Source organism: Leptosomus discolor, chromosome 1 (genome assembly GCF_034619465.1).
Source record: "Leptosomus discolor isolate bLepDis1 chromosome 1, bLepDis1.hap2, whole genome shotgun sequence".
NCBI classification, from domain to species: Eukaryota; Metazoa; Chordata; class Aves; order Leptosomiformes; family Leptosomidae; genus Leptosomus; species Leptosomus discolor.
The window spans coordinates 130,003,503-130,015,956 of NC_141391.1; the positions used below are offsets into that span (position 1 = coordinate 130,003,503).

Sequence of the window (12,454 nt, forward strand, 5' to 3'; positions counted from 1 at the left end):
CCACTACGTTTTTTGGCAAGTGGAAAATGGACTCCTAAGTTTAGAATGCTATTTTTATTAGAACTACTTTACATACCAGCAGATAACAAAGAAAAATATGGAAAAAGCAACTTTAAAAAGGGTCTGCATAAAAGTACAAGATTAAAGTCATTAAACAGTTGGAGCAAGAGACATTTCACAGGCTTATCTATACAGCAGCCTCTTCTGGTGACACCTAAAATACTTGTTTTATGCAGTTATCCTCTGAAACAAGTTGTCTCAGTGCTCTCTGATAACACAGCTGAGCCAATCTATTAACTCTCAGCTGGCAAAAAGATGTCAACCAGGATCAGCAACCTTCCTGTCATTCACGAGCTCCTGCCACTTCGCTCTTACCCAGGCTCTTCTGCTTACTGGACTACACAGTAATGCTGATTCAACTCACTAATGCAGCAGAAGGTTAACCTGATTGAAAGTCTCCTGGCAGCTGAAGCTGGACTGGTATATTACAGAGTGAACTGTGAGAGCCAGGGTATCCAGGCACAAGAAAGTAGGGCTGGGGCTGCCACTTTTGGCAGCGGCCAACCAATGAGTTCTGCCCTTTTATCTTGATTGTGCCGTTACGTTCTCCAGACTTCTTATGGGTCTGCCTCTTTTTCTACTGGGGAGATACACTAGTCTTACAACACATACTGAAGAATAACTAACGTAAAAAAATTAGTGAAAAAGGGTTGTCTTCGGGAACACTTCTTTTTTTAAAAGAACTGCAGAGTTGAAATGAGCCAGCCAGCCACCAAGTTTAACACTAGTTAGAATGTACTAACTTAAACATACTTTAACTGATTATAAACATATTCTGCCAAGACTTGACCACGATCTCCAAATCCTTTTGAACATATTAAACCTTGCCCAAGTGACTCAAGTCCATGATCAAGGTAAAAGCTTAGCATACCATTGGGGAACCGTAGAGCCAAATATCATCTCTTTCGCACTAGCACTCGGAAGGACCCCAGGGAATATCTTGACTGAAAAACTTAGTAAGTTACCCACAACCAGCCAACACACTGCTGTTCATTTTTATGGTTTTTCATTTTGCTGTTCATTTTTAGGAATCCACTGTAAGAAAACCTGGCTGCCCCCTGTACTCTGCCAAAAATTCCAGCTGCGCTAACATTTCCATGACAAAGCTACGTGCCAGGTATTAAAAAGAATTCTTCTTCGTGTTCAAAATTAATGACTAATGGACGGCAAAAGTTAACAGAATAAGTTGAATCAGAAAGACTGCTGTACACAATATATTAAAACTGTCAAGAGAGTTTAAAACCAATCAGGACACATTTTCCCTCCCATTAAAAACTCTTTACTAAAAGCCAAGTAAATAAACTACAGAATTATTTGTGTCTAAATCACAGAATATCAGAAGCAGTATCTGGTATTTCTACAGTCATTCTTTACAGCTATTTTAAGTGATCAAAAAGCTTTTCTGGCATGAGATCTCATACCTACCTTTAAACTAAATGGCAAAATTACCTGGATTTTTTTGTTTGAAATCAGATTTCCCCCAAACATTAAAAAAGCCCCTTTCCTAATGTAATTGAGACTGAAATCTCAAAAGGCATAGAAACACAGCAGCTGTCTACAAAATGTATGTATTGCGTTAACAAGTGGTACCTGACCATTTACAACAAAATTCTGCCTCTGGGGATTATATCTAAGATCTCTGGAAACCTTTACACTTAACTACAGAATAAAGACTCATGCAGCTTGTATAGATTTCAACAAATACATATACATACCTATACTGGAGGTATAATCGGTGGCTCCAAAGATCAACTCTGGTGCCCTGTAGTACCGAGAGCAGATGTATGAGACATTAGGTTCTCCACGAACCAGCTGTTTTGCACTGAGAAGGAAACAAAACAATAATCTTTCAGCAATTAATAGTTTTACAATATTGCTGTGCAGACCAACATTAAGCTTTGGCACCCTTCACTCATCGCCAATTCCTAAATGCTAAAGTACCATGTTCTTATAAGCTGATGCAAGCCACAGACTCAATGATTTACCGTGACACCAGTCCAATCCACCAAGCAGCTACCTTATACAGGACATAAAGAAAATTCTGACTACAGTCTATGTGGTAAATTGGGTCAACTTTTGGATGGCAGCTGTCTTTTGCCAGGTACAAAGGTTTGTTTACAAAGAAAGTGGACAGACCATGGCTCAGTCAAAAGTAGTTACCTTTTAAGGGTCAAAAGCTCTCAATACTCACCAGAAGTGACAGGGTTTTTTTGTTTGTTTGTGTTTTTTGTTTTGTTTTGTTTTAAATTTTCAGAGTATTCTGGCTCTTCGCTGTTTAAAGGAGCGTGGTATGCAGGAAAAGGGGTATGAGGAGACAAAGGAAACACACTTTGCCGTTGTAGTCACATATTTATGGTCCATGATTAACATGGAGGCTTCATTTGTACTGTAAAATATCAGCCTCAAAGGATCTAACCTACAGTATTGCCCCAACCACTACCTTTGGAAGAACCTAAGAAAATAAAGGAACACGACAGCACACTACTTTTGGAACATGAATCTGTGAACATATTATAATTCTTTCTTAATTAACACCAAGAGTTAGACAGAAAGGAGCTAGAAGACAAAACTGCCCTTTCAGAAATAACTAAGTAGCACCAAACTCAGCAGAGTGTCAAGCCAAGCAAATCCAGCGTTCAGCCTTCCAGACACTCCTCTCAGCCTTCAGGGAAGAAGGACTCCCACCACCCATTTAGCCCGTTTTAAAAAGTCTCAGTTTTCTGTTTTCTATATAGAAGCTACAATTAAATTCTCACTGTTAACACAGAGGAAGTACCACCTTTTTATGCACTCTTACTTTTGAGCTTCAGTGCAGTTCCTACTTTGCTTCAATACTGGTGAGGTAGAGCTGAGGAGGAGATTCCCAAGCCACCAGGCATGACGATGCACTGCTTGAACAACCACCATCTGACATTCCCACTCACTACGGGCAAGCGAATTTAGCAACAGCAGCTTCCGTGACCTCTTGCACATATGCCCTAACTATTTTAGTCTGCAGAGTTATAGCACAATCTACAGACTGAACTTTCCTGGAGAGAAATGTGTCTACTGTCTCAGTGTGCACTCCCAGAATTTCTGTATCAGTTCTAAGATGGGGGCTGGACTCTAAAGGCAATTCACTTGAACAGATACTGGAAATAAATGTGCCATTGGAAACCAGGATACAGAAAAGCTTCAATTAGAAGTGTTGCTTCTGATCTTAAGCCTCTACAGTATTTCAAATATTAAGTGAACTCGTGTACATACAAGTAGACTAATAAAGTATAACGTTAGCCTTTTTAGGTTACTATGCCACTGCACCTGTCCTCTCTTCCCCAAACACGTTTCACCCTGATGTCTGGTTGTGTTTTTCCATGGCGCAGTATTTTCCTTATGTGACAGCATATTTTATTTTTCTAGTACAGGCTTGAACTTTAATTCCCTCCCTCTTGATATCCTTTTCCAGCTCTTTCCCCCCCTGCCCCATATGAACTCATTTTAAGAGGAAAAATACAATATCAATAGTTTCTCTTTCAAAACTACAAGCGAAGACCCTCTGAAGAACACAGAGGATTTCTTTGCAAAGTTGCACCAGGTTCACTTTGAAGGAAGCTCTTTTCACCAGGTTTCAAGCCACAGACGCGCTTACCTTCCGAAGTCGCAGAGTTTTAGAACAGCTGTATCAGGGTCCAGCAAGAGGTTCTGTGGTTTTATATCCCGGTGGCAGATCCCAAAGGAATGGATATAGGCTAAACTCCGGAACAGCTGGTACATGTACAACTGGAACACAGAAACATTGCATAAGGCATGCGTTCCCAGTCAAAACAGGGTAGACAATTAATTTAACACGAAGTCTTATGAGAAAAACAAAATTACTCCAAAAAGACTCTACTGAATTCACATTAATGCTGTGAAGATGGGCAAGGTGTTTACATACCTTTCCCACCCCACCCTTTGCCACATACTCACACATGAAGTTCAAATTTGTTCATTTGTCCTTTCAAAAAAAGAGCACAATTCCGAAAAAGTAATTGTGCCAGCTTTCCAACATTTATAAAGAATGGTAGTCACAAAAAAACATACACAAAGGTGTGTGTTTGCTTTATAAATCAGCCCCATCATAGAAATGAAGTATTCCAAGCTATTAGAAAACCCCCAAAAATAACGCCTCCCCCAAAGAAAACCCTTTAGTTGATGAAGTTATCAACAACATATTAAATGTTGCCCAAGGACTACGGTAGTGTCTCAGCCTGTCACTTGAGTGAATCTCCCAGTTTCTCTTGGTGAGGGGAAAGACTCCTTTTAATTTCAAATCTCTGGGCAAAAAGAGAAGGCAGATAAAAACAACTGTTCAGAGTAATTTTATGCAAGGCGCAGCAAACAATTACGCTGAGGGACAGTTTTCTCTGTCCTCTTTCCAAGGCTGGCTAACCCTTCAGCAAGGAGGAATATAGCAAGGGAAGATGTTAGGAAGCCAAAAGCTTCACAGGGCACAAATACAAGGCATGGGGAGGATGTCCAGCTACTGGAGCTACAGTTTTCACTATAGAGAATAAAGAGCTGCTGGATACAATTAAGGCTGTATAGCATATCATAAAGGCACGGAAAGCCCTTTTTCAAGACTGATAACAGGCTGTCAGGTTACTAGTTATCTTTGTTATGTCCTTCACAAGGTTCCATTTAAAAATCAAGCTACAGGCAGGACACTGTACCAGATAGGTACCTCCGCACTTTCCTTTTCTAAGCACATTCTCCACAGTTCATCTTTAACGGTCTGTAAAACCGGGTGCAATTGCTAGATATTGGTATCAGGTCATGTTCGCCTCACTTTCACCACTATCTTTGTCTTTACAGTTTCTCTCTCCCTTGTTTTTTGTTGTTTGTTTGGTGGGGAAAGTAGAGGCAGCAGGAGAATCGCTTGGATTTTGGCTCTAGGTCTTTAGTTTGTTTCTCAAAACCACAACTCTGCAAAAAGCAAAGCAAACAAACATGTTTTCCAAACTGCCTGTTCTAGACACATTAAGTATGCATTGTGCAAGTGTATTGCAAAATAATGCAAAAGATTGTTCTAACTTGAGGAGTCAAGTCAACACATGCAGGATTTAGAAAGTATGCCTTTCATCTCCATACAAAACCCGCAAAATTTCCAAGGATTTCTTAACATGTTAGAAGTTACAAATAAAAATTGACAAAAAGATTAGCAGAAAAGCTTTCCTGCAGTTCCTTAACAGTTCCTTTGTTGTCCATGGAAGAGCAGCTCTCTACTTGCCTAGGTATCAATCAGAAGCGAACAAATAGGTATGATCTGACCTTTGTGTAGCCAAGATGCCCGGAAAATTGCAAAAGCCTTAATGACATCAAGGTAACACGATCTTTTTAAACACAGGATTATGAGAAAGGCTTGCCTTGCCAGAAAAGAATAGTCTTCCAGGCTACCTGGAACAGGAAGTCCCAAGCATCTGGCAAGATGAAAGAGTTGAAGCAGAATTTTCTCTCAAAGTATAAATAAAGATAATTTTTCCCAAGTTCTCATAATGAAGAGCAATTAGGGCAAGAGCACTGACAAAAGATATATAAACAATTTATCAAAAATTAAGCTGACAGATTTTAGGGCTGAAGACATGCTGTTCCACCAACACACCACAGTGACCTTGCAGTAGAAATTGTTACCATTGGATGATAAAATTCAGTGCTTGCTTAAAAACAGGCTGTTGTAGAGACATGCCATTTACAATTTATGCATATACAGTTAGGGCACAACGCTTTGTTATTGGAATAATTACTATTTGTACCTTTCACCTTTGTAACTTGCATCTTCTTTCAATCAAGTAAAAGTTTGTTCCTAAGCCCACCCTCATGTTAAGCATTACACTTTTAAAGACAAGTCTGGAGAAATCAATATGAATCAGGAATATTTGTTGCTAATTTTCATTTAATGTTACCTGGATACCATGTTAACCAGTTAATGTCACGTGAAAACATGATCATTCACTAGGGTGTGGATTGGGGTCATCACAATATATGAAATAGAACTACGAGACCCAGATGGGTCCCCTGTTTGGCAAAAAAAAAAAAAAAAAATTATTCGTTTTAACCACTCTGTAAAAGATGACAAAAGACGCAGACAACTTAAGTGAGGTTTTGAGGCTACAATGTGCATACAAGCATCTTGCCCCATGCTCTTTAAGAGAAGAACAAATGGGCTACAAGTGGGGGAAAAAAACCCCATGCCTTTCATGCCCACAATAGATGCACATGAACTCTTACTCATATGCCAGGGAAAGGGGAAGATAACAGATAAGAGAACACTATTCTTCCTGACATCTTTCAGTTCCTGACCTTTGTACTATTGTGTCTTCATCTCAGGAAACTGAAGCTGCTAATCTGGCTGGTGTCAGTCTCTACCTAAGCTGCTTCAAAAACAAACCACTGCCCTCACACTTGGTCTCCCCCACCTATTCCAAGATTTTTGTAAAGTGAGAAATCGGAAGTGCTTGCTTTAAGGCTCTACTCTTCCTTTGCCCTAATAAATAATCATTCTAATTTTTTTTTCCTTGCCTCAAGATGTATATTCTCCTAAAAATTTCAGAAAACTAATTATGTCAGAAAAGAGGTATCCACAGAGGCTATTCCTATAATACCCTTCATCATCTAACCACATCTATTGGGTACCTACCTTGACATAAATCATAGGGAGTGTCTGTTTGGCCCGACTATAATGTCTGGCAACTCTGTATACTGTTTCAGGAACATAGTCCAGCACCAAGTTGAGGTACACCTCATCTTTCTGAAAGAGAACAGAGAAGGAAAAAAAAAAGTCAGCAATAGATCTGAAGCACAAAATACAATTAAAGTATTCAGAGAAGCCAACAGGATGAGAAAGCCACGGACATTTTAAGTATACATCTTTAGTGGAAGTGTGAACTGCTGCCAAACTTTTTCCTTTAGGCTTTGCACTTGTGCACTAATACTTAAGTCAAACTTTTATTTAAAGTCACATTAATTAAATATGGTCTCCAACATAGGCATTTTCTGACTATAAATGGGGACAAGTATATAATTGTTTTTTCCAGTCAATATTTTCATTAGAAGCTATTTATTTCAAGGTGACATCTGCATCATTATTTAAAGCAGCCTGTTAACTCATTAGTTCCTTACCCAGCAAAACTCAAGAAATGCAAATTTAAGTCCTAAACTCACCCCTCAACAACTACACATCAAAAAAGTTTAAACACCCTGCATCTTTTAGGAATGTTACTTTGATCTTACTGAATTTGTGACTATTAAGGGATGTATAATACATATTAACCATTCATAGACCGTAAGCCAGTGATAACATTTGTAACCATTCTGTTTACATGTATTTTGATGTCCCAGTTATCTCCAGCTTGAACATATGAGCTTATTCATGGCAAAACAGAACAAGCCAAAACCAGAGAGTCAAGTATCACTTAACATCTAGGATCAGGTTAGAGGTCAGAGTGAACATAACACAGAGAAGCAACAAAAGTAGCTTTATAATAAAGCACTTTGTTACAGAATACATTAGCAAACGAAAGAAGGAACAAAGAGGAATTAAATGACAAAGTACTATAATCACGTAGTGCCTAATTGTGGAACTGAGAATTTTCAGAGTAAAACAGGTCTTAGAAAGACTTCTGATATTTTAATATAGTCTTCTGTGCAGATCTTATCAGGACTGTGTGAATACATTTAACGTTAGGGCACCGGGGGGTGGGTATAATTAACTATATCAACCTGAACAATTATTTTTGAAAGCTAGGTGAATTAACCAGAAGAAACCTCTCCTGCGCTTGCTGTATTAACAGCTAGATCTTTCTACAGAAAAAGACAGTACATAGAGACTTTAGATGGATGGAAACAGTACAGAACTCCCAGGTCTTCAACTGGAGTCCCTTGTCAGCAGGTCCACTTGGCTATGTATCTTAATACCCCAAAAATAAACCTCATTTAGCTATAGCAATTTAATAACATTACTGTGACTTAACACATCACTTCAAGCACCGAGTATGGTGTGTTACTCACAGTTTTCATTACCTGTCTCTGTCCTGCCTCAGAAAAGAGCAAAGAAATGGCAGATGGTACCACACACAGAAATACACACCTCGAATACCCAATATGCAAGTAACTGCTGGTTTTGTGTGTGGTTAAAGACTCAGAATTCCAGATCTCTGTTCACCATTCTTTGGTAATAAATGCTTGTCTTTTAAGGACATTTTAATAGCGCTTACCAATACTTCCCAATAGGCCAAGTCACCTTGCAAAGCCCTCCCTACATCACTCTTCCCTACCAAAAGATGCCCTTTTTTAACATTGTTGCTTAAATGACAGTGGGAATAGCACCAGCACTAAGCAAATGCCAATGGCCCATTAACTTGTAGCTGCTCTCATGGTACTTCTGCAACATAGACAGGAGCAGCCGCCTCTGAAACCCTGCCTACACTGGTGCCGCACATCCCAGTGCCAACCCAGGAACTGGGTAACACCATGAAGGAACCTGGAGACCAGGCTGAAGAACAAACTTTTTTGAAATGAACGAGGAAGGACAGCTACCAGCAGTGCAGAGGAAGTACCAGACAGCTCTGGAACTCCACAGATGTGCAAACGTATGCAAGAAAAGGACCTATTTGTATTTTAGCACTTCCCTTTCTGCAACAAGAGAAGTTCTTCTTTCCTTGACTCTCACTTCAAGCCAATAGAAGTCCACCACCACCTTATCTTGGGTCAGAGCTTTCAAGGAATTAATTACAAAATGCAGAAAATAAGTGTCCTGAAAAATCAAAATTAACTTATGCCTGGTAAGGCAATCTGTATGCCAAGAGAGAAAACAGTCTCATGAATATGAGTTCTACTTCATTCAATGCAGATACAACCTGATGAATATGTTGACTGCTTGCCTCTTGGAAGATGGGAAAGTCTTATTGGTAACAAGTCACTGGACAGAGTACTCTGTTACTGAGGTTAATTACTTTCATTCAAGGATTCACGTTGCATGTATCAAAGACTTACATGAGAGATTAGAGAGACAGAAAAAAAATGACCAGAAATGGAACAACAGTGATTTCATTATTCTCTCATAGTACAAGCAAAAGGAGACATGTAAAATAGTAATACGTATGTTCATTAAACCCTGTCTATACTACTGCACAACAGTGGGTTTTGAGAATTACCAAACTATTTAGTTCATACCACCTTTGCTTCACTTTTCTCTCCTCCATTTTTATTATTTTTATTTTATGTTCTGTTGGAAACGGTACTAATTCGATGGCATGGCATGACACAACCACAAAAAACCTCAAGGCACCTGAATCATGGAGATGGAAGTTTTGCACTCACCCACCAATTTGTATGAGTTTTGATGCTACCCACAGTACTTGAACAAACATGGGTTTTTTGTGGTATTGCTCATGTGTAAATACATATCACACATTATCACCTAGAAAAAAGGCACACAAAAACTTTTCCCCAGCCAACTAAAAAGTTTTGAGGCACCATTTGATGTACCCAGAACTTTAATATGCAACTGTAAAGGCAAGGCTTATGGTGTTGGCTATATAAGTAGATGCACATTCTACTCCTACGACAAGCAACTGACATTCTGAAGTGCTCTAAACGACTGCTTTCATGAATTAAGGATGATTCAAGTGTTCTGACCTACCTCCTTCTGGTGTCACCTGGTCCAAGTCTGATAAACACTCAGAATATGGTTTTCAAGAGCCCTCATCCTTCTCTGTGAGCATGAACTGGATGAAAACAACGTCCAGGTTACCTGGATTCCCCTGAACAACATTCAGGATGAGCTAGAAAGCAGTCATGGCCTGACAAGCTCTGAGGATGATGTAACCTGGTCTGCCTACCTCATGCATTCCTCCTAAACACATATTTTTCCAGTGACCCAGATGTATTGCAATAGGAAACAGGGTTAGCGCAAAGAGCTTGTAAAATGAGGGCAACTGCTTGAGGATCAAGCGGCAGGATCAAGGCTTATCTTTCCATTACAGGAAGCCTTTTTCAAACCCCACCATATATTCTACACGTGACTTGTTCCAACACTGCTGTTTCAAAATTGTTGGACTGGGAACAAACCAAGGTAACCTAACAGTCAGAAGCACCTCTGAAACCCCTCTACAGAGAACAGAAAAGTCCAGAGGAGACTATATCATATAAATGACAGAAAGCAAACATAAGACGTCATTAAATAACTCACTTTTCCTTAGAGACCTTGGGATTGAATAGATTATTAGTTTTCCTCAGCAGGTCAAGTGTTTATGTGTGTGCATGTTCTCCTGTGCTTGCTGCTAAGGTTATGACCATAATCTTAAAATAAAAAAGAGGGAGGGCAGGAAGCCAGATCCTGAAACACAGGATCAATGTATTTCATTAGGATTTTGACTTTAGCAATGCAACTCATGTACCTGCAATTGCCTGAAACGTTAGAAGCTACTTTTTGGCAGATAAATCCTCAGCTGACAAATACTGCTCCAAACAAGCCACAGTAAAGTAACCACCAGTTTGCCATTGAACCCCCCTACACCCCTCAAGAAAAAAGAATTCAGGCACCACTTCACTTCAGCTGGAAACACTTCACAGAAGTAAATACTAATGCAGACTACGCCATAATAAGAGGCATGAGAAAGACTAGGACACAAGAGCCAAAACATTCTAGTAACTTAGGCTTTTTTTTTTGTATCAGAAATTGGAGATAAACAGGCTGCAAGTGCAACCACTCTAGCACACGAGCATTGCACATTATGGAGCTGAAGACTGAGCAAAATTGAAAACATTACCTTAGAAATGTCTGCATAGATGTCTCAAACTCCACTTTTAAAGCTCTTTCTCTCTTTCAATCCATACAAACAATCTTTTTAAGCACCAGCCAGTTGAGCTTAACTGTGGCCAATCTAAAGTAGCAGCTACTGAATTCAAAGACTCACTCTTCAGGATTGTTCCTTGCAGGCAAAGTACAAATGTTCCTCCTCTATGATCCTCCCCCACTTCAAACAAACCCCAAACTAATCCTGAGTGCTTTCTACCAGCTTTCGTTAACTTTTTTCATAGATCACACACACTACATTTACAACATGCATGTATAAAACTGCAATCAATATTAGTCAGTCACAGTCCAACTATTTCCCCTATTTAGCACCAACATAATGATAGAAGCCGGGGGGGTGATACACACCAAATGCCAGACTAAGGGCAAAAGGAAAAAAAAAGTCACAGGGCATACTCTGAAGAGTATGTCAGCATCTACTAAGATGTGAGAAGATCTCCTGAACTGTCAGTCATATCTGGAATCTAAGGAAAATTTCCCTGAGTATCAAGTAATAGGATAAAGTTTAAGAAACTGTTCTGGGCGATTTCTTCTCGGGTGACTAAATTTACTGGTCAGCATTTGGGAAAAGTGATGAATATGATCATTTCACTTTTCATCTCCTGGCAGGTCAGTAACAGTGTGGTGGTGGTTCTGCTGTGGTTTGTGGGTGTTTTCTTGTTTTTATACCTTTTTTTAATCCCAGATCATTGAGCTAGTTTTCAGATGGACTCCATGTGATCAGTTGTATAAGCACAGCTAAGAGAGATTAACAATATAGGAGTTTCTTAAACTAACTTTGAATTTGGAGAAACAAATGTGGAATTGCACTCTGAAGAAGCTCACTTTACCTGCCTATTCAAGCTAAAAGCACACAAATAAGCAATAAACTTAAAATTAAGGAATATGCCTCTAGAATGTACTTATTGAAATTATCCTAAGGCATCAGTATCGAGGCTACACAAAGTACATAAGCCCAGCAGTTTACTCAAGGGGATCATGTTTTCTTTACCATATGATGGCACCCCACTGATGATGTTTGAGGTAGGTCCTACACACAGAGCTGTTACTGGCAGGATGGCAGCTATGCAAGAGTTCTGTCAAAAAGCGCTGAAGGATTTAACTGGGAGTTGGAAAGCAAGAAAACGGATTTTTGCATTTCACATGGATTACACCTTTTTTCAGAGTGCATTATTTAAACACTAGAGTGTCAGCATGAGGTGAGATATGCCCTTCACCCTGGCTTAGCCATCTAGATTTAGACAACACACAAGGTTCAAAGTCACAGTTTTTGCCCTAGATTTAAAAAAAAAAAAGTTATTTTACTTTTTCTTAAAGCTACAATCAACACGCACTTCTGTAAGAGTTGGTCTGAAGAACAGCATTGTCTCAACCTTGTCATCAGGGATATGGACAATAAGGTACCCCAAAGTCAGGCTAACATCTTGACATGAGTCTGCAGCGGCCTGCCTGAGACGCAGTTGCTGATCCCAAGAATGGAACGTGGTACGAGCACCCCGGGAGGGAGAGCTGCATGGTATGAAGAGCGCTGAGCCCTTCCCCAGTACCAGGGACAAGCCA

General features: G+C 39.6%; 1 protein-coding gene across 2 annotated transcripts in view; it reads right to left on the bottom strand.

Annotated features, from left to right (window-relative positions):
- The window catches only part of GSK3B (glycogen synthase kinase 3 beta), a 150,345-nt gene that overhangs the window by 46,856 nt on the left and 91,035 nt on the right, over positions 1-12,454 (bottom strand). For both annotated transcript variants that reach the window (XM_086464530.1, XM_086464522.1), the window contains exons 4-6: positions 6,716-6,826; positions 3,689-3,819; positions 1,776-1,882 (exon numbers count right to left, since the gene is read on the bottom strand). In XM_086464530.1, the coding sequence (XP_086320656.1) occupies positions 1,776-1,882; positions 3,689-3,819; positions 6,716-6,826 (349 nt within the window). The remainder of the gene's footprint in view (positions 1-1,775; positions 1,883-3,688; positions 3,820-6,715; positions 6,827-12,454) is intronic.